A 23,186-nucleotide genomic window follows, 5' to 3' on the forward strand; every position below is an offset into this window, starting at 1 on the left:
ACGTTTATCCAAAGCAAAGAAAGAAGAAAGCAATAATTTTCAAAGCACACTTCAACAAGTAGTTACAGAAGAGATCCCAGAGTTTGAATGGGCTATCATTCACCATCTTAGATTTTTCCTTCTAGCTGCTCCGAAACACTAGAGGTTAGAAGGAATTTTAATACAGGGATTCAGCAATTGTGCTCATTTGTTAAATCCCAATACTTCCTCCTCCTTTAATCATTCCCCTAATCTATAGGGATCTTTGGGGGGAATGCCAGTTCTGACTTTTTGTGTTGAGAAGGGGTGTTGATGCTAAAGGGTAGGGGGATATAATTAGGTTGATAATCTTGGAAAGGCTGGTCTGTCTGGGTTTCAAGATTTATCTGATCTAGGAAATTTAAAGCACACTTCAACAAGTAGTTGTGTGTGTGTGTGTATATATATATATATATATATATATATATATATATATATATATATATATATATATATATATAACTATTAAACTATTAAACTCTCCCATCTGGGAAAACCCAGGCTCCTTCCCAACCATTGGGGATTCCCAAGAAACTAAATAGGCTAAGCCCTGGATTTTTTTATTTTTTTTTTACATGGACAGGCACCGGGAATCGAACCTGGGTCCTCGGGCATGGCAGGCAAGCATTCTTACCTGCTGAGCCACCGTGGCCTGCCCAAGCCCTGGATTTTGAGGCTTGCTCTTATGAAACTTATTTCTGTAAGGGAGAAACTAAGACTGCCTATAGCAAGGCCTAAAAGTTGCTTCCAGGAAGTCTCTTTGTTGCTCAGATATTGTCTCTCTCTCTCTCTAAGCCCAACTCTGCAAGGAAAATTGTTGCCCTCCCCACTACATGGTTATAAGCCATTCAGGGGTGAAAATGCCCCTGATAACATGGGGTGTGACTCCTGGGGATGAGTCTGGCCCTGGCACCATGAGATAGACAATACCTTTCTGACAAAAAGGGGGAAAAGAAGTGTAATAAAATAAGGTATCAGTGGCCAAGAGAGATCAAATGGAGTTAAGAGGCTATTCTGGAGGCTACTCCTACGCAAGCTTCAGTTAGACAGTGCTAATTGCCATGGTTTGCTAAACCCCAACCAACATCATTCCTGTTGACTCTTAAGAACACTAGGGCTCAAATTGAGACTCTACAAAGTTTTCCTGCACTAGATTTTCCTTCCTGGAACATATAATTCCCATATATATACACGCACATATAAAATAAGATAAAATAAAAATAAATAAAATAAAACAAATTTATTTTTCCCCTTCAGATCCTCGAGGGTCTCTACCAATACTTTTTAGTTATCAGCCCACCATAGTCTGAGATGTATAACATGTATTATATTAAGCTGTACAGAACTATAAGGCCTTGTTTCTGTCCTGGATTCTAGGAGTTTGGGTTGTTTAAATGAGCTATCCACAGAGGTTGATTTAGATTATGTGTTACAGAAAATTTAGATTTAAACATAATAAACCTCTCTGCCTTTGGTCTCATGCAGTAGCTGAGGGTTGAAAGTACATATACTGTCATCTTTTACCCTGTATTCTGATTTACCTTAGACCCACCAGATTGATTTCTTTTTTTAATCTAATTGAGGCCTGATCTCTTTTTTGTTACTTTAACTGTTATTATATATAGCTATGCTAACTTTCAGGTCACAGCACTGCATTTCTGGGGTCTAGATGTCACAGAGCTACTCAAAGTTCCAGGGACATACCAGCTCAGTGACACTGAGCTATGCGTATGAGCTGGTGTGAAGTTGTCTTAGAATCCACAACTTCAGACCATACGTGGTTGCTATCAGGACCCACAGTCTAGGCTCCCATTGTTTTTTTGAAAGTATTTTCTGAGAGACATTAGCATATCTGTTCTTTTGTTTCTGGCTTATTTAATTTTTTTTTTCCAGCTTTATTCAGTGTCTGGCTTATTTTGCACAACACATTGTCCCCAAGGTTTATTCAGCTTGTTGCATGCCCCTCGACATCCCTCTTTTTGTAGCCGCACCAAATTCCATCATATAAATGTATCACCGTTTGCCGTTGTATTTCTCGGTCATTGTATCCTTCAGCTCCCTCCATCTGTTGGACATTGTGGATAATGTCCAAAATAAACAAACTGTGTCTTACAGTATCTTCATTTGCTTGTATGTACAATCAGCAGCACTCTTTTTTAAAAAAAAATTATTTATTAATTAAAAAAATTAAGAACAAACAAAAACATTAACATGTAATTCCATTCTACATATATGTTCAGTAATTCTCAATATCATCACATAGTTGCATATTCATCATTTCTTAGAACATTTGCATCAATCCAGAAAAAGACATAAAGAGACAACAGAAAAAGAAATAAAACAATAATAGAAAAAAAAGATTATACATACCATACCCCTCACCCCTCACCCACATCTATCACTAGCATTTCAAACTAAATTTATTTTAACATTAGGAACATGGACTTTAAAGATACCTCTGAGCAGGCTCTACACAGAAGTGAGGCATGTGCTATTGCAGACCAGAAGGAAGGCGATCATTGTTTTAAAATGGCAGATAATCTGACAAAGTTGACTAGTGGCTTTGGCTGGAAGGCTGATTTTAAAAGCCATGAATTTGGATATTTAGTAGAAGAGATCTCCAAATTAAATGTGGAAAGTGCAGCCTGGTTTCTCCTCACAGCTTATAGTGAAATGCGACAGGAGAGAGATAAGATGAAAACTGAACTCTTGAGTAAAAAGAAACCAGCAATTGAGGTCCTGGAAAATTCTGGGCCCCCAGAGAGGGAGACCCCAGAGAATAGCTCCCTGTGTGAGGATTTAACTAAATGCAATCAGCAGCACTCTTAATTTTAGATAATTTTCATTGGCCGCAATGACAAGGAACTGGCAAACATAATGTCACCGCTTATTGAATCAAACCATCCTTTATCACTCCCTGCCCCCCACCAATTAGTTGCCTCTGGTAGTGCCGTGGTACTGTTGATGTCTTCCTATTAACTATTGGCTGTAGCATGCATTTTTAGTTTCCCCACTATATCCCTCCTTTATTGACTCTTTGTCCACTATTGAACCATTGGAATAGTTCATGTGAAAACTTATTTATAATTTTAATCATTGGGATTTATAGCACTATACATATATATATGAATTCAATCATACTCACCTTCAATATGGCAGTGTTACTTATAAACCTGCTTATTAGTTATCACTTCTATCCGTTCCCTAGTATTTAAGCTCACACTTATTAAGTCCCTAATCCTGACATATTTGTAGAGGAAGACATTGTTAATCCTCTTTTAAAAACTAGCAGACTGGGACCAGAGAGGTAAATTACTTTGTCTGTGGTCATGCAGCTAGAAAGTGCTGTGGCTGGAATTCAAATCCAAGAGTGACTTATTCCAAACCATATACTATAGACATTCTGTGCAGAGGTAACAGAACTTTCGAAGGTGTGGAGGTTTGGAAGCTCACATAGCTTCTAAGAGCTCTGAGTAGGTCGATTAGACTAGAGGGTGAAAGTAGGGAGGCGAAGTCAGAGAAGTGTGCAGGGCCCAGTGCTTGAGAGCCTTGAAGTTGGGGGAAGAGTGCAGGGAAGCTGGGGGAGGCATTTGAGCAGTGGAGGGGCATAGTTAATTTAGCAAGGATTTGTAGCACCCTGGGGTGCTGTATTAGTTGGGATGCTTTTGGCTACAAGTAACAGAAACCCAATTCAAAGAGGCTTCAGTATTGAAGAAAATGTATTATCTTCCAGAACAAGAAGTCTTGAGGCAGGGTGGCTCCATGGTAAGTTAATTTAGGCGCTTATGGAATCACTGAAGACCCAGGTCTGTCCATCTTTGTGCTGCATTATCCTCAGTGTGTGAACCCCAACCCTCAGGGTCTGAAGGTGGTTATCCTGGCACTAGGACCAAGTCCCCTTCCACAACTTCTATAGGGTGGAGGAGAGGAAAAAGGCACACTTTCCCTCAAACCTCATTGGCCAGAATTGTATCATCTATCCCTTTCTAAATCAGTCACAAGCAAGATGATGGAATGATCATGATTAACTTTGACCGATCAAAATTCTCCCATGAGACTAGGGAGAAGCTAAGCCACGAGGGCTCAGGGTTCTGTAGCAAGTAGAGAGGGGAGAAATGGCTTGACTGCCAGGTAGGCTGTGGTATGTCCCACCTCCATTGCCCTTTAGGACATCAGTCTAATAGTCAGTCATGGAGTGAGTTACTTAAGTGATGATGATGAGATATTTCCAGGCCTAGTTCCCAATCTTCAGACCCAAACTTTGCTGCCCTTAGTTTCCCCCTAAAAAGCCTATGTTTATGTTTATATTTACATAACTTCTCTCCCAGTAACACTTGTAACCCCCTCTCACTTTCATCCCTGTTTGCGTTGGACTCTATCTGAGCCTTAAGAGCCTTGACACAAACAGCCTCTTATCTGGTTCTTCCATGAGGCTAAGAACTGCTTCCTCACCTCTGCCTGGACTGTCTAGTTACAGACAGTGTTGTTGGCTAGGCCCTGATTGAAAAGCTCAGATGATTAGCAAGGTAGATGGCCATAGGGACAGGTGTGGTTGGGTAGGGGGAAGGAAGCTTCCCAAAGTTTAGCAGGCATCAGGTACTCCCCCAGGAGAGCAGAAGAGGGCACAGCCTGGCTAGGGGTGGAGAGACCATTGTTTGGCTAAGTCTTCTAATGGCATTGACATATGTAGTCTCTTCCCAGTAGCTCATTTTACAAATGAATTGACTGCTGCCCATCAGCATTGGGAACAGCTAAGATGGCAGGGCAGGTGTGGCAGGCACTGTTGGTTGCCTGCCTACCAATCACTTCCCCTTCTTCCTTGCTAACAGAGCTTGATTTTATTGGGTGGAAATATGCTCAGCCCCAGAGGGTGAATTGTGATTGGTCTAAGTCATGACTATTCCTGCTTACTGATAACTGGGCTTGAGGTGGGCATGCAACCAGGTTCTGGCCAATGAGATTAAAGAAGATGTCTATTGGAGGCTTCATAAAAATATTTACCCTTCTGATAAGAGGGAGGCATGAGGAAATGGCATTTTTTCTGCCTGTCACTTCTCTTGCTCCTTTGGGCTTTGCCATGTAAGGAATAATAGGCTTGAGCTGTGGCAGCGATCTTGTGAACATGAGGAGAAAGCCAAGAGAGGCATACACTAATTCCGAGGCCATTGAGACATTGAGCCAATCCAGAAATTGCCTTCCTATATTCTTAAGTGAAATTATAAATATTTATTGTTCGTTAATTGTTTAGGGCAGTGTTATCATGTGTTCTGTTACTTGCCATTTAATTGATATGGCAATAATGACCAATTGTTTTATTACCTATCAGCCTTAATTGATTGATAGTAGCCGCCATAAAACACTCTGATTGATTAGTGATGTCTTCCATGAGTAAAGAGTTAAAGGAGTGATAGTATAAAGTGTCGTGTGTTTACGTCCCAGTCTTAGGGCCAGCCCAATACTTGGCACATAATAGATACTCAAGAAAGCTGATTTGTTCCTGAATCTCTCTATTCCCACCAAGCTCCTCCCAAATCAGCCTTCTCACAAGGTTGCTTTTTGCTTCTAGCTGCCACTGCCATTGAAAGCTTCCTTTTCTAGAAAGGCGTGGGATCCTGACTCCTATCACTGGGGCCCCAGTCAAGATTTTTTTTTTAATTAAAAAATTTTTAATTAAAAAAAAATTTTTTAAACATAGCAACATACAAAAATTAACATTCTTATCATATGATCATTCCATTCTTGGTATATGTTCAGTAACTCACAATATCATCACATAGTTGTGTATTCATCACTATGATCATTTTTAGAACATTTGCATCAATTCAGAAAAAGAAATAAAAAGAAAAAAGAAAAAAACTCATACATACCATACCCTTATCCCTCTCTCACTGACTGCTAGTATTTCCATTGCCTTTGTTTCCCCTGTTTTTTTCTACACCCCTTACCCCTCCCTTTCATTGATCACCAGCATTTCAATCTACTAAATTTATTTTAACATTTGTTCCCCCTATTTTTTACTTATTTTTAATCCGTATGTTTTACTCGTCTGTCTGTACCATAGATAAAAGGAGCATCAGACACAAGGTTTTCACAAACAGTCACATTGCAAAAGCTATATTATTATACAATCATCATCAAGAAATATGGCTACTGGAACATAACTCTACATTTTCAGACACTTCCCACCAGCCTCTCCAATATACCTTAATTAAAAAGGTGATATCTATATAATACGTAAAAATAACCTCCAGGATAACCTCTCGCCTCTGTTTGGAATCTCTCAGCCATTGACACTTTATTTTGTCTCATTTCTCTCTTCCCATTTTTGGTGTAGAAGGTTTTCTCAATCCCTTAATACTGAGTCCCAGCTCCTTCTAGGATTTCTGTCCCACATTGTCAGGAAGGTCCACACCCCTGGGAGTTATGTCCCATGTAGAGAAGGGGAAGGCAATGAATTTGCTTGCTGTGTTGGCGGAGAGAGAGAGGCCACATCTGAGTAACAAAAGAGGTTCTCTGGGCGTGACTCTTAGGTCTAGTTTTAAGTAGGCTTAACCTATCCTTTGTGGGGTTAAGTTTCATATGAACAAACCCCAAGATTGAGGGCTCGGCCTATTGCTTTCGTGTTTCCACTGCTTGTGAGAGTATCAGGAATTCTCCAAATGGGGAAGTTGAATTTTCCCCCATTCTCACCATTCCTGGAAGGGGACTTTGCAAATACTTTTTTAAATTATTTTTTTATTTTTTATTATTTTATTAATTAAAAAAATTAACAACAAACAAAACATTAAGATATCATTCCATTCTATATATACAATTAGTAATTCTTAATATCATCACATAGTTGCATATTCATCATTTCTCAGAACATTTGCATTGATTTAGAAAAAGAAATAAAAAGACAACAGAAAAGAAATAAAATGATAACAGAGAAAAAAAAGATTATACATACCATACCCCTTACCCCTCGCTTTCATTTACCACTAGCATTTCAAACTAAATTTATTTTGACATTTGTTCCCCCTATTATTTATTTTTATTCCATATGTTCTACTCTTCTGTTGATATAGTAGATAAAAGGAGCATCAGACACAAGGTTTTCAAATTCACAGAGTCTCATTGTTCAATCATCATCAAGAAACATGGCTACTAGAACACAGCTCTACATTTTCAGGCAGTTCCCTCCAGCCTCTCCACTACATCTTGAACAACAAGGTGATATCTACTTAATGCGTAAGAATAACCTCCAGGATAACCTCTCGACTCTGTTTGGAATCTCTCAGCCATTGACACTTAGTCTCATTTCACTCTTCCCCCTTTGGTCGAGAAGGTTCTCTCAATCCCTTGATGTTAATTCTGAGCTCATTCTAGGGTTTTTCTCAGTCCCTTGATGCTGAGTCTCAGCTCATTCCAGGATCTCTGTCCCACATTGCCAGGAAGGTCCACACCCCTGGGAGTCATGTCCCATGTAGACAGGGGGAGGGTGGTGAGACTGCTCGTCGTGTTGGCTGGAGAGAGAGGCCACATCTGAGCAACAAAAGAGGCTCTCTTGGGGGTAACTCTTAGGCCTGAATTTTAAGTAGACTTGACCTATCCTTTGTGGGGTTAAGTTTCATATGAACAAACCTCAAGACTGGGGACTCAGCCTATAGCTTTGGTTGTCCACACTGCTTGTGAGAATATCAAGAATTCAACTTGGGGAAGTTGAATTTCTCCCCACTCTCACTATTCCCCGACGGGGGCTTGCAAATACTTTTCCACTCACTGATCAAATCACTCTGGGATTCATCGGGGCAGCACTCTGGACAAACCAGCAAAATCTCATGTCCTATCTGAGATTCCAAGTACTTATGAGATTCAATCAAACTATCTACATGAGTTATATTAGGAAATGCTCTAGTCAAAATCTAAATTTTGTAACAAATATTTTTTGCTTTAGTCTCACACATTAGGTGACATTTTAAAATATCAGTTACCATCTATTTTCAGCACCCTGCAATAATGACGTTCCTTTGTTTTTCCTCATGCAAAAACATTTTTAAAATTTGTACATTGTACATTTCACTATTATTATACACTCTAGGCATTCCTAGATTATACCATCTTGATCTTTAACATCTATCTTTCTTTCTGATTTCATTTATGTCCCCAGCCCTCCTCCCTCTATCATTCTCACATGCAGCTTCATTCAGTGTTTTAACATAATTATATTACAGCTAGGTAGTATTGTGCTGTCCATTTCTGAATTTTTGTATCCAGTCCTGTTGCACAGTCTGTATCCCTTCAGCTCCAATTACCCACTATCTTACCCTATTTCTATCTCCTGATGGTCTCTGTTACCAACGACATATTCCAAGTTTATTCACTAATGTCGGTTCATATCAGTGAGACCATACAGTATTTGTCCTTTAGTTTTTGGCTAGTCTCACTCGGCATAATGTTCTCAAGGTCCATCCATGTTGTTACATACCTCATAAGTTTATTCTGTTTTAGAGCTGCATAATATTCCATCGTATGTATATACCACAGTTTGTTTAGCCACTCGTCTGTTGATGGACATTTTGGCTGTTTCCATCTCCTTGCAATTGTAAATAATGCTGCTATAAACATTGGTGTGCAAGTGTCCGTTTGTGTCTTTGCCCTTAAGTCCTCTGAGTAGATAAACCTAGCAATGGTATTGCTGGGTCATATGGCAATTCTATATTCAGCTTTTTGAGGAACTGCCAAACTGCCTTCCACAGCGGTTGCACCATTTGACATTCCCACCAGCAGTGAATAAGTGTGCCTCTTTCTCCACATCCTCTCCAGCACTTGTCATTTTCTGTTTTGTTGATAATGGCCATTCTGGTGGTGTGAGATGATATCTCATTGTGGTTTTGATTTGCATTTCTCTAATGGCCAGGGACGTTGAGCATCTCTTCGTGTACCTTTTGGCCATTTGTATTTCCTCTTCTGAGAAGTGTCTGTTCAAGTCTTTTTCCCATTTTGTAATTGGTTTGGCTTTTTGTTGTTGAGTTGAACTTTACAAATACTTTTTAATTCACTGTTCAAATTACTGTGGATTTATCAGGACATCACTGTGGACTAACCTACAAAATCTCATGCCCTACTCAAGGTTCCATGTACTTATGGTGTTCAGTTAAACTGTCCACAGATGTTATATTAGGAAATGCACTAGTCAAATTATAAATTTAGTGCCAAATAAACGTGTTTTGCTTTAGTCTTACACATAAGTTAAAGTTTTAAAATATGTATTACCATCTATATTAAACACCCTGCAATATTGACTTTCCTTTGTTCTTCCTCATGCAAAAACATTTAAAAATTTTTACATTTAGCCACTATCATTGTATACTCCAAAGGCATTCCTAGATCATACCATCTCAGTCTTTATCGTCTGTCTTTCCTTCTGATTTCATCTGTGCTCCCAGCTCTCCTCCATCATTCTCACATTCAGCTTCATTTATTGTACTAACATTCCCAATCGAGATTCTTTTGGTTGCAAATATCAGAGCCCCAAGGGCAGAATTACAGCCCAAACTTCTGAAGGATGAGTATCAGGTACCTGGTAGGACTTTCCCTCCGCCTTTGAATGCACGTCTCCACTAATCCTCTTTACAGAAGCAGGCTGCCTCCCTAACATTTACATTTGTTTAAACCACCTGTCTAGGGTGTCTTCCTAGTCTCAACCTGGGTAGTCCAGCATAGGGCAGGGGTTCCCCCTGGTCCAGCTAGCATAACCAGAAGGACAGGATCATATATGAGAATGTGACTTTATGAGTCAGTTGGGCAAAGAAACTGCTATTCTAGAAACGTGCTGTACAGTACAGTGGCCCTTAATTCCATGTGACTCTATTAAATTTAAAATTAATTAAAAATAAATACAAATAAAAAATTTAGTTTCTCGTTTGTACTAGCCACATTCAGTGGCTCAATGGCTACATGTGGCTCATGGCTACTGTGTTTGACAGTGTAAAGATAGAGCATTCCCATCATCACAGAAGATTCTGTTGGTCAGGGTGTTCTGGAAGGCGTCCACTGCATTTGTTTGTGATAATAGAGGTAAGAGGGCCCCTTGGCTCTTCTGTTAGTTAGGGTTTAAGCTATTCTGCTGTGATACAGAAACCCGCAAAATTATTTAATGGCTTAAATAAATAGAAGGTTTTTTTTGGGGGGGAGTACATGGTCTGGGAATTGAACCCGGGTCTCCCACATGTGTCACAAGCATTCTACCATGGAACCACTCATGTACACCAAAATAAAAGGTTTTTGCTTTCTTATATAACAGCCCAAGTCTGATATGGTATCTCCAAAGTGTCAGCATCCCAGTTTTTTTTCTGTTTTGTTGCTCTGCTTTCCTTAGAACGTAGGACAGTCCTCTTGGTCAAGATGGCAACCACGTATGCTCCAGCCAGTGGGCAGGGCCTGGTGGTTGCACACATCTTTTTTGCTCCTGTCTCATTGGCCAGAACTTGTTCCCGGAAGCATGTAGAGCTGCAAGGAAGCCTGGAAAATAAAGTCTTTGGCTGGGAGGTTACGCTATATCGAAGAATAATTAGTGGCCTCTGCCATAGGACCATCTCATTTAATCTTCCCTTTTGGTAGATAGGAAGACCAAAATAAGAGACGCACAGCGGGATGTGTCAGAGTAGTTACATCACCCGACTGCCTTCTTGGTGTGTTTTCACTGCTTTGCTGCAGCTGGTGTCTTTTTCCTTTAAGCAGCCATCCTGCAAGGCCCAAACAATACTTCCCTTTACTTGGTTAGAATTTAGTGGTCACACGGCCACACCTAGCAGCAAAGGAGGCTGGAAGATGTAGTCTTTCTTCCAGGTGGCCAGCTATTTATAAATCAAGGGGAAATGAGAAATTGGGTACTAGCAGGTACCTATCAGTTTCTGTCACACCATCTGAGATTTTAACTTAGAGAAAGATAGCAAGATTGGACACACATTAAACTCTTGATAAATTAGCTTTCAGTGTGATGTGTGCATAAGAGCCAATGTCATATGGTAACTGACGACCTCTCCCCTGACCAGTCAAGTACATGAAGGAGGTCTCACCACATTTCAAGAACTCTGCTGGCGGAAGCTCGGTTGGCTGGGACTCTCCTCCTGCCTCGCCCCTTCAACGGCAGCCTCCCTCCTCTGGCCCCCAACCCTGGGACCTCAGCGAGGCCAAACATGTGTCCTTGAAAATGGCATATGTCTCAAGAAGGTGCACCCCCACTGACCCGGATCCCAGGTAAGACTGGGGTGAGGGTGTGGGTGGGGCCAACTCAGACTGACAGATGCCCTGGTGTAAGGTGGTGGAGTCAAAAGAAAGATGCCCCTGTGTTGCAGGCAACCAGTACAATGCCAGAACATAGCAGGCGCTTAAGAAATGTTTTTTGAGTGAAAGAATGAGTGAAGTTATAGGGGTGAAGATCTGGTCTGCTTTTCTCTTCTTCCTCTAGGCAGTTCACATCTGAGGAGAACCTCGCTCTGAGAGGGAGCCCTGGATTCCAGTCCCTTTTCCTCACTTATTTTTAGATTCCCTATTATGAAATAAGGTTGCTGGACTCAGTGATTTCCTAGAGTCTCTTCCAACCCTGACTGAGGTTCTGAGATGTAATGTTTATATCAGGGCCATGGAAGGTTACCATCTCCCCCATATGAGCACCCCTTAGCAGCTCATTCATAATAAGATTGGTGTCCGATATATATTTTATAAAGTAGTTTTATTTACACACTATACAGTCCATCTAACATGTACAGTCAGTGGCTCTTAGTATAATCACAGAGATGTTTTCATCACTACAATCAATTTTACAACATTTTCATTGCTCCAGAAAGAAAAACCTCATACCCTTTATTTCCTCCTATTATTGATACTTGGCATTGGTGTGGTGGTACCAGTTAACATTTGTTGAGCACTTACTGTATACCTGATAAACACTGTGTTGAGTGGTTTCCATGCACAATTTCATGAGAAAAGTCCCATTTCATCCCCTTTCCAAAAATGAGGATAATGGGTCTCAGAGAGAGGAAGTAAGCTGCCAAGGCCATGCAATCAGGAAGGAGTGGAACCTGCTTCATTCCAACGGCCCTCTCTGCTTTAGAAGTTGCGGATGCCTGAGTGTTGGTGGTAGCTGGATGGAGTGTATGTTGGTCAAGTCGGGTATGCAGTATTATGGGAGGTGTGTGTGTGTGTGTATCTATCTATATATATGGTGTGCACATAAAAAGCTCATGCTGTGGGTCCCATTCCCAGGCTAGGCTCATTGCTAGGCAAGTGCCCAGCACTGGCTGGGATCACTGGTTAATGTACAGCCTCCAAACCTCCTGGCCCCACTTGATACTCACCCTTCCCCACAGCCTGACGCTTGAACTGGTGATTCATGGTAAGATTGAGGTGCTCCCCGGAAGACGCCATTTGTATTGAGGGAAAGATGAGTGGGTATAGTCTTTCCTGAGCTTCTGGAACCCTAGGCTAATCATGGTTCCTGGCTTGATCCTAGCTATCATCTGAAGCATTTATTTGTGTCACATGCAGATGGCACATAAAATGCAAGTGTTTATATGTGTGTATGTGAGCATTTGTGTGTGTAGGGGTGGAGACTTTTATATATGTTTGTAGGTTAATTATATGTATGTGTGCCTGGACATTTGCATGCATGTGTAACTACTAGTGTAACTTGAATATAATTGGGACAACAGTCCACTAATAGCACAATATCCCAGTCAAATCATTCAGCAAACCAAAGGTAATGAAAAGTATTTCATATTTTTGCTCAGTTCTAGGATTATATGGGACTGCAATAAGTTATGGCTCATATAAGTGAGAGGTTTATTTTTTCTATTTGTGTAAAAAAAAAAATTGCAGGGGTTATCTATCCAGGCTGCTGTAGCTACTCGAGTGTACCATCAAATGAAACAGGCTTCCCGTGTCTTCCTCTGTCATCTTTATTTTGGACTTTCTTCTTTGTGGTGGCAGGATAGGGTCTGTATCTCCAAGCATTGTGTCCATATTCCAGACAAGAATAAGACAGAAGGCAAAGGGACTTTTCTCTTGATATTTTGGCTATCTACTGCTGCATAAGAGACCATCCTAAAATTTAGTGGCTTAGAAAGTAATAATTAAAAAAATCATTTCTCAGAATTCTATAATCTGGATAGGCTCACCTGGCCAGTTCTTCTGCTCTATGTGGTACCTGCTGGGGCTGGAGGCCCAAAAAGCTGCTTCGTTCATATGCCTGGAACCTCAGTTAGGGTCCTTGGCACGGCTAGGGGCTGGCTGAGCAATCCTTTTTCCATGAGGCCTTTCTGTGTGGCTGGCTCCTCCTAGCATGGTGGTCTTAGGGTAGATGGACTTCTTAGAGGGTGACTTGGGAATCCCAGAATATCACTTTTGTCACATTCTCTTTGTCAAAGCTAATCACAAGGCCAACCCAGATTCAAGGGGAGGAGACACAGACACCACTTCTTGAAGGGGGAAGTGGACCCTGCATACAGGGAGGGATGGATTTGATGGAGGTCATCTTTAGAGACTACCTACCTCACCTTGGAAAGATTTACCTTTCATTTGGGAAGGGACACCCTCTTTTGGGACTTCTATATCTCATTGGTCAGAATGGGGTCACATGTCAAGCCCTAGCTGCAAGGGAAGCCAGGAATTGAAATATTTTGCTTTCTAATTCTGTAGTAGAGGAAGGCAGAGGTGAATGGGTTCCCATCACAGTCTGTCTCTCATAGAAATGCCAGAGGGGAGTGGATCCTTGATGGCCACAAAATATTTTGAAAGTCTTCTCTGTCTGGCACTACTCCTTGCTACTTCCCTGAAACTCTTCCTTGATACTTGCCTGTGTGGTCCCTTCCCCCAGCTCTTTATTATGTGGATCAACTTGATCTCTCAAGCTTCTTTAGCTCTACCCCTTCTCCCCCCCCCCCCCCCCCAATTAGTGCATTACTTTGTTCTTTGCAACAAAGGAGAATCTGGGAGCTGGCCCAGCAAAAGTATTCTTCCCCTTAGAAACCAAGATAAAAGGGCAAGATTATGAGTCCTCACACAGTGAAAATTTGGCCCTATCACATATTTTGGTGTTTGTATGTATTTGTGTGTATATACATATCTGTGTTTGTTATAGTCTTTTGTCCCTAGATGGCGTGAGACCCCAGTAACTGTGGCTGGAGCCCCAGTGGTGAGTGTAGCTCCTAATTCTCTCATGGACATCCCTTGTGGTTTCACCTGGCTTGGCAGGGAATAGAGTTCTTGGGTCAGATTTTAGGGTTGGGCAGCTGCAGCCCAGCAGGCAGGCCTAGCTCTTCACATTTTTGTGCCTGCAGGTATCTGGAGATTTGTTCGGCTGATGGCCAAGACACCCTCTTCCTGAGGGCCAAGGATGAGGCTAGTGCAAGGTCCTGGGCAGCTGCCATCCAAGCCCAGATCAGCACTCTGATGCTCCAGGTTAAGGACGAGCTGCAGGCACTGCTGGCAGCAACCAGCACAGCTAAGAGCCAGGACATCAAGCAGATCGGCTGGCTGACGGAGCAGGTGCCTGCTGGGCCTGGGATCTATCCTTTCCTCTCTTCCCCTCTCTGGACCTTGTCCCATTCCCAGTGCTCCTCTCCTCCTTACCCCACCATGACCCTTTGACCCATCCTCCTCACTACTGTCTTGTTTTCTGTAGCTGCCAGGTGGGAGCACGGCACCCACCCTGGCCCTACTGACTGAAAAGGAGCTGCTTCTCTATTGCTGTCTCCCCCAGACCCGTGAGGCCCTGAGCCGGCCAGCCCGAACTGCCCCACTCATTGCCACCAGGTATCCATGGGCAGGTTTGTCCTGGACTTGCCCAGAGCTTGCGGGAAGATGCTCAGATGAGCCTCAGCAGCTGGGGATTTCAGCCCCATTCTGCCCCTGAGTTATTTCCCTGGTGACCTGCAGTGAGCCCCTGTTCTGTTTGGATCAAAATGTTCTCATCTGTACAATGTGGGCCCATATTGCTGAGCAGAGGGAATAAAGGGGAGGGTGGCAGGGAATGCCGTTGGCGAGGTCTGCTGAGTGGGTGTCCACCTGGAAGTCCTGTCCCCTAGAATTAGGTGGTGAAGGATTCAGCAGGTCCTTTCCCAGGTCATCCCTGTTTGCCTAGAGCTGACTTCTCCCTGCCTGAGGCCTCATGCCTAACCCTCTTCTCCCTTCCCTCAGGCTGGTGCACTCAGGCCCCGCCAAGGGCTCGGGACCCTATGATGCAGAGCTCTCTTTTGCCCTGCGCACGGGCACACGCCACGGTGTGGACACTCACCTGTTCAGTGTGGAGTCACCACAGGAGCTGGCTGCCTGGACCCGCCAGCTGGTGGATGGCTGTCACCGGGCCGCTGAGGGTGTGCAGGAGGTGTCTACAGGTGGGCTGGGTGGATCTGGGGGTATCTTTTTGGTAATGAGCTTCTCATCCCTAGAAGCATTCAAGCTTCCTTCTTTAGCGTGCTTCAGGAGAGGGGATAGGCCATTTCAAGGGCTCCCCGTTTTTTATCTCTAGGTGCCCTGGTAGTAGTAAGCCTCTTTTCCCTGGGGTTTTTCTGGTTCTGGATTTATGCTTCTTTTGATACAGATGTTAGAGAGCGCTCTTAGAATATAATTACCAGATAAAATACCAGACACCCAGCTAAACTGGAATTTCAGATAAACAATGAATACTATTTTAGTATAAATATGTCCCAATTATCCATTGTTTATCCAAAGTTCAAATGAACTTGGCAGCCTATATTCTTATTTGCTAAATTAGGCATTTTTACAGGTCTCCAAGGGCCATGCTTGGTGGGTCTGTTGTTGCCATTTTAGGGAGTTGGCCACTGTCCATTGTGGATTTTTAAAAATGCAGTTTTATTGAGTTATATTCACATAGCATAGAAACCACCTGAAGTGTACAATCACTGGCTCACAGAATCATCACATAGTTGTGCAGACAGTCCCATGACCAACTTTAGAACATTTTTATTACTCCAGAAAAAAAATAAAAATAAAAAAGAAAACCCTAATTCTCCCATACTCCTTATCCCCCCATATTGCTGACCCCTAGTATTGGTGTGGTACACTTGTTACTGTTCATGAAAGAATATTAAAATATTACTGTTAACTATAGTCCATAGTTGCTATAGGTTCTGTTGCATATTTTAAGCTCTCCATTTCTACTTTGTGGTGCTGCTGGAAGTGGGGAAGGAGGTCAGTTGCAGGTTCTCTGAGGGCCTTCTGGTGATTTAGGGTGGGATGACTCTGTGCAGGGTGGGCATATAGATGTCACGACAGGCAGTGAGCCTCCCATCCCTCGTGGTATCTAAGCCCCTACTTTGTGGAGCTGCTGGTGGGGGTGGGGGTTGTTGGGGGTAGAGCTTGAGGTCTCTGAGGTCCCAGCTGATACGTGTGCCCAACCCCCCCCCCCCCCCACAGCCTGCACGTGGAATGGCCGTCCCTGCAGCCTCTCTGTGCACATCGACAAGGGCTTCACACTGTGGGCGGCTGAGCCAGGTGCAGCCCGAACTGTGCTGCTCCGGCAGCCCTTTGAGAAGCTGCAGATGTCCTCGGACGATGGTGCCAGTCTCCTTTTCCTGGACTTCGGTGGTGCTGAGGGCGAGATTGTGAGTGGAGGACTGCCTCTGTACCCTGGGGAGGGGGGGTTGTCCCGGAGGCTGGACTAGGCCTCTGACCCTTTTCTTCACTCCGCAGCAGCTGGACCTGCACTCGTGTCCCAAAACTATAGTCTTCATCATCCACTCCTTCCTCTCGGCCAAAGTCACCCGCCTGGGGCTGTTGGCCTAGAGGTCACCAGATGTACCAGCCTTGAAGAGGGGATGCCTGCCATACAGCCTGACCTGGCTCTACACTAACTGCCTGCTCACTTCTGGGCCGAGGGAAGGGAGAGGAGAAGGGCTGCAGATTCCCAGCCCCTGAGGGGGGTTAGGATGGTCTTGAGGACCGGGACTCGGACCCAGGACACAGTGGCTCCAGCCCACTGACCCCACCAGTGCCTTTTGCAGAGAGATATTTTGTGTACACAGAAGCCATTCCGAGCCTGAGCCCTGCTCCTGTGGGGACCCTAACTCAGCCAACAGCTGCCGGGCCTTCCAGAGGCCCCTACGCTAACCCTAGGCCCCCTGTGAAGCTGGGGTCCCTTGGGGTCAGCGGCAAGAGAAAGAGGAGGAGCCTTTCTATTCATTTTTCCCCTCTGCCCCACTCCCTTGGGGCATCTGGTTTTTCTCATCTTTTCTCTTTCCTTCTTACTCTTGGGTAAATAAACAGCCTGTGAGCACACAGGCAGCCTGGCCAAGTGTCTGTGGTTTTTGCCTTGGCCTTTGGGCCCTGTGGTGGCCCCCACAGTCCCAAGATGGACCAGACCCAAGACTGGGGCCCCTTTCCCAGAGAAGAGCAGACCTTTAACTACAGGGTTAGAAAGAGTATATGTTAGTCATCTATTGTTGTGTGTCAAATTATGCCAAAACTCAGCAGCCTAAAACAAGAAACATTTATCATCTTTCAGTTTCTCTGGTTGGGAATTCTAGAAGGGTTAAGCTGGAACCTTCTTGTCTTGGGGTTTTTCATAACCTTGCAGCCCAGAGGTTGGCTGGGGCTGCAGGACCTCCCTCCCAGGGCTATTCGCCACATGGGAATAACCATAGGGCTGCTTTAGTGCCTTCATGTCATGGCAGCTGGCTTCCCCACAAATGGATGATACAGTAGAAAGAGCTAAAAGGAAGAGGCCACAAGGCCTTGTATGACCCAGTTTGAAAGTTCTGCTTCATTCTGTTCATCAGAAGCAAGTTACTAGATGTCCACACTTAAGGGGAGAGGAATTAGGTTCCACCTCTTGAAGAGGGATCATCAAATAATTTGTGGACATATTTTCAAACCACCATGAAGATCTGCAGGCACCTTTCCTTTAGAAGGGAGGATGGATGGAATGTGCTTTGGAAGCAGTACGAGCTATGGATTTATCTCCCTACTTGCTGCATTGCCCAGAAAATCACAATGACAACAGTAATGATAGCACATGCTTAGAGAGCACTTACTACCTGCAAGGCACTGTGCTAGACACAATGCACACATTATTTCATTGGATTCTCCCCACATGCCTAGATGGTGGGCACAACTATCTCCATTCACAGATAAGGAAGCAGGGGCTCACAGGGGGAAAGTGACTTGCCCAAAGTCACACAGCTATGAATTGTCTGAATTGGGATTCAGTCTGGCTCTGACTTCAAAATCCTTGTTTACCTTAGAGACTTCTGGCCTGCACCATTCAATAGAAATATGTGAACCACATCTATAATTTTAAATTTTCTAGTAGACACCTTTCAAAAAGTAAAAAGAAATAGGTGAAAATCATTTTAATAATACATTTTATTTAATCCAATGTATCCAAAATGTCATTTCAACATGTAATCAATATAAAGTTATTAATGAGATATTTTACATTCTGTTTTTCAAACCAAGTCTTTAAAATCTGGTGTTTATTTTACACCTATAGCAGATCTCCATCCAGATGCCAGATTTTCACTGGAAATGAAAATCAATGAAACACAAATATATTTAGATTTCATAAAATTTACAAATGAAAAAAGTAGATTCACATACCCAAGCCGTTACAGATTTAACAGTTTCCAATAACTGAATCAGTTTTAAAATGTAAATTAATTAAAATTAATTAAAATTTCGTTCTCATTGACACTAGCTGCATATCAAATGCTCAAGAGCCGCATGTGACTAGTGGCAAATTGTTTTGAACTAAGCAGTTCTCTCTGAGCTTGCACATGAGGAAACAGGCCCAGAAGAAGCCACAGAACAAGCCAGAACCAGAGCTAGTTCTAGAAACCAGGTACTATGAACCAAGGGGATGGAGGTAAGCAGAGAGATTCCAGGCCTTGCCCACCCATCTATCTGTCAATCCACTGTGCATCGAAGAAATATGTACTGTGCGCCTGCTGTGTGCCAGACCTTGGGGCCAAAGCTGATGTAGCTGTGAGCAAGATTGACAGGTCCCTGTCCTCAGGGGAAAGAAATTCATCAGAAGATGCCACAATCAAATGTAAAATTTCAAATTGGGCAGACACATGAAAATAGCAGAGAGACCAATAGGGACCTGATCTCCTCTGGGGAGTTGGGGCAGTTTGTCTCACAGTGAGACGCTGTAGATGATGTACATCAGAAGGAGCCTGCTCTGATCAGTTACCTCTGCAATAATGCCGGGTGACAAAAACCAACTCCGGTTTCAGTGGCTACAGCAACAAGCATTTATTTTCCTGCTCCTAAGTCTGCAAGTTGACTAAGTTTGACTATGAGGATCTGGGTTCCATTGGGTGACATGCTCGTGGTTGCTGATTGGTCTCAGATCTGCACTGTTGGTTCCTTCTGAAGCCTAGGATGAAAGGGCAGCGGCTCTTGAAGCATGCTTTTCTCTTGCATCACATCCTCTCTCATTCCATTGGCCCAAACAAGTCATATGACTGAGCCGGACATCAATGGAGAAGGAAAATATATTCTAGCCACAGTGGAAAAGGGAAGTGAATAATTTTGTTTTCAATCTAGTAAATTTATTTTAACATTGGGAAGTGAATAATTTTTCAGTAATAATGAAAACCATCACACTAGTAGGAGTTAATCAGGTGGAAGGGGGAATAGCATCGAGACAGAGGATCCCAGGGGAAAGGGCCCTAAGTGCGGTGAAACATGGGGCTTTTGGAAACATGGCAACTGAAGGAGGACCCTGTGAGTTTAGGGGTGGTGGGAGAGGGGTAGGAAATGGTTCCTGGTCCCCAAGTAGGCTGGTGTGTGTAAGTGGCAGAGATACCAGAGGTTATTGGGAATGGCTGTTGAGAGTGTGTTTCTAGCTGGAAGCAGTAGAATCAGGCACCAGAGAACACCCCTCATGCTGCCAGCTTAGCCCCATGGCAATGAGAATTGGCAAAGGGTAGGTAAGTCTAATGCCCCTTGATCTACTGCTTTTTTACAGCCACAAAGAGGCCCTGTGGAGGCCTGTGGTTGCTGGGGCAAAGGTCCCAATTTGAAAGAGCCCAGCTTTAAGAGGACAAGAGACCTAGATTCAAATCTTGGTTTCCTAATTCCCATACTAGAAGCCCTAGAAGTAATTTGCTTCCAGCTCTATAATTCTTCCATCCTATGATGCTAAGTGGACAAGACTGTCAGTAAAGAGGAAGGAGCCTTAGTGAAACAAAAGATAGAACATGAAATAGGGAGTTGGTGTGATCAGAAGGACAGGGTCCGGCCTAGGGGGCACTGGAAAGGAGGAGAGGTGTTGTCTGCCCCCAGTGCAAAGCCCCAACATGGCATGGTAGAGTAGGTGGAGCATCTCCCTTCAACCTTCATGCCATGTTGGGGCTTTGCATGGCATGGGTGATCACCTCCCTTCCTTCCATAGCCAAGTTAGGACAAGACATCCCTTTCCTTTTTTTTTTTTTTATTAATTAAAAAAAATTAACAAACAAAACATTTGGAAATCATTCCATTCTACATATATAATCAGTAATTCTTAATATCATCACATAGTTGCATATTCATCATTTTTTAGTACATTTGGATCGATTTAGAAAAAGAAATAAAAAGACAACAGAAAAAGAAATAAAATGATAATAGATAAAAAAAACTATACGTACCATACCCCTTACCCCTCGCTTTCATTTATCACTATTTCAAACTGAATTTATTTTAACATTTGTTCCCCCTATTATTTATTTTTATTCCGTATGTTCTACTCTTCTGTTGATATAGTTGCTAAAAGGAGCATCAGACACAAGGTTTTCACATTCACAGAGTCTCATTGTGAAAGCTATATCATTGTTCAATCATCATCAAGAAACATGGCTACTGGAACACAGCACTACATTTTCAGGCAATTCCCTCCAGCCTCTCCACTACATCTTGAACAACAAGGTGATATCTACTTAATGCATAAGAATAACCTCCAGGATAGCCTCTTGACTCTGTTTGGAATCTCTCAGCCATTGACACTTTGTCTCATTTTACTCTTCCCCCTTTTTCCAGGATCTTTGACCCACGTTGCCAGGAAGGGCCACACCCCTGGGAGTCATGTCCCACGCAGAGAGGGGGAGGGTGGTGAGACTGCTCGTCATGTTGGCTGGAGAGAGAGGCCACATCTGAGCAACAAAAGAGGCTCTCTTGGGGGTGACTCTTAGGCCTAAATTTTAAGTAGACTTGACCTATCTTTTGTGGGGTTAAGTTTCATGTGAACAAACCCCAAGACTGGGGGCTCAGCCTATAGCTTTGGTTGTCTGCACTGCTTGTGAGAATATCAAGAATTCAACTTGGGGAAGTTGAATTTCTCCCCACTCTCACCGTTCCCCGAGGGGGGCTTGCAAATACTTTTCCACTCACTGATCAAATCACTCTGGGATTCATCGGGGCATCACTCTGGACAAACCAGCAAAATCTCATGTGCTACCCGAGATTCCAAGTACTTATGACATTCAATCAAACTATCTACATGAGTTATATTAGGAAATGCTCTAGTCAAAATCTAAATTTTGTAACAAATAAACATTTTTTGCTTTAGTCTCACACATAATGTGACATTTTAAAGTATTAGTTATCTATTTTCAGTACCCTGCAATAATGACAATCCTTTGTTCTTCCTCATGCAAAAACATTTTTAAAATTTGTACATTGTACATTTCACTATTATTATACACTCTAAGCATTCCTAGATTATACCATCTTGATCTTTAACATCTATCTTTCTTTCTGATTTCATTTATGTCCCCAGCCCTCCTCCCTCTATCATTCTCACATGCAGCTTCATTCAGTGTTTTAACATAATTACATTACAGTTAGGTAGTATTGTGCTGTCCATTTCTGAGTTTTTGTATCCAGTCCTGTTGCACAGTCCGTATCCCTTCAGCTCCAATTACCCACTATCTTACCCTATTTCTATCTCCTGATGGTCTCTGTTACCAAGACATATTCCAAGTTTATTCACTAATGTCGGTTCATATCAGTGAGACCATACAGTATTTGTCCTTTAGTTTTTGGCTAGTCTCACTCAGCATAATGTTCTCTAGGTCCACCCATGTTGTTACATACTTCATAAGTTTATTCTGTCTTAAAGCTGCATAATATTCCATCATATGTATATACCACAGTTTGTTTAGCCACTCGTCTGTTGATGGACATTTTGGCTGTTTCCATCTCTTTGCAATTGTAAATAATGCTGCTAAAACATTGGTGTGCAAGTGTCCGTTTGTGTCTTTGCCCTTAAGTCCTCTGAGTAGATACCTAGCAATGGTATTGCTGGGTCATATGGTAATTCTATATTCAGCTTTTTGAGGAACCGCCAAACTGCCTTCCACAGCGGTTGCACCATTTGACATTCCCACCAACAGTGGATAAGTGTGCCTCTTTCTCCACATCCTCTCCAGCACTTGTCATTTTCTGTTTTGTTGATAATGGCCATTCTGGTTGGTGTGAGATGATATCTCATTGTGGTTTTGATTTGCATTTCTCTAATGGCCAGGGACGTTGAGCATCTCTTCATGTGTCTTTTGGCCATTTGTATTTCCTCTTCTGAGAAGTGTCTGTTCAAGTCTTTTTCCCATTTTGTAATTGGATTGGCTGTCTTTTTGTTGTTGAGTTGAACAATCTCTTTATAAATTCTAGATTCTAGACCTTTATCTGATATGTTGTTTACAAATATTGTCTCCCATTGTGTAGGCTGTCTTTTTTACTTTCTTGATGAAGTTCTTTGATGGACAAAAGTGTTTAATTTTGAGGAGCTCCCATTTCTTTCTTTCTTTCTTCAGTGCTCTTGCTTTAGGTGTAAGGTCCATAAAACCGCCTCCAATTATAAGATTCATAAGATATCTTCCTACATTTTCCTCTAACTGTTTTATGGTCTTTGACCTAATATTTAGATCTTTGATCCATTTTGAGTTAACTTTTGTATAGGGTGTGAGATACGGGTCCTCTTTCATTCTTTTGCATATAGATATCCAGTTCTCTAGGCACCATTTATTGAAGAGACTGTTCTGTCCCAGGTGAGTTGGCTTGACTGCCTTATCAAAGATCAAATGTCCATAGATGAGAGGGTCTATATCTGAGCACTCTATTCGATTCCATTGGTCGATATATCTATCTTTATGCCAGTACCATGCTGTTTTGACCACTGTGGCTTC

General features: G+C 42.7%; 1 protein-coding gene across 2 annotated transcripts in view; it reads left to right on the plus strand.

Annotated features, from left to right (window-relative positions):
• SNTA1 (syntrophin alpha 1) overlaps positions 1–17,314 on the plus strand; it is a 30,646-nt gene extending 13,332 nt beyond the window's left edge. The window contains exons 3-8 of one of the 2 annotated variants that reach the window (XM_077111266.1): positions 11,055–11,259; positions 14,340–14,547; positions 14,684–14,814; positions 15,199–15,427; positions 16,438–16,625; positions 16,714–17,314. In XM_077111266.1, the coding sequence (XP_076967381.1) occupies positions 11,055–11,259; positions 14,340–14,547; positions 14,684–14,814; positions 15,199–15,427; positions 16,438–16,625; positions 16,714–16,747 (995 nt within the window). In that variant the 3' untranslated portion in view covers positions 16,748–17,314. The remainder of the gene's footprint in view (positions 1–11,054; positions 11,260–14,339; positions 14,548–14,683; positions 14,815–15,198; positions 15,428–16,437; positions 16,626–16,713) is intronic. The other variant, XM_077111255.1, reaches the window with a different exon arrangement.
• The last annotated feature ends 5,872 nt before the right edge of the window (positions 17,315–23,186 follow it).

Source organism: Tamandua tetradactyla, chromosome 1, assembly GCF_023851605.1.
Source record: "Tamandua tetradactyla isolate mTamTet1 chromosome 1, mTamTet1.pri, whole genome shotgun sequence".
NCBI classification, from domain to species: Eukaryota; Metazoa; Chordata; class Mammalia; order Pilosa; family Myrmecophagidae; genus Tamandua; species Tamandua tetradactyla.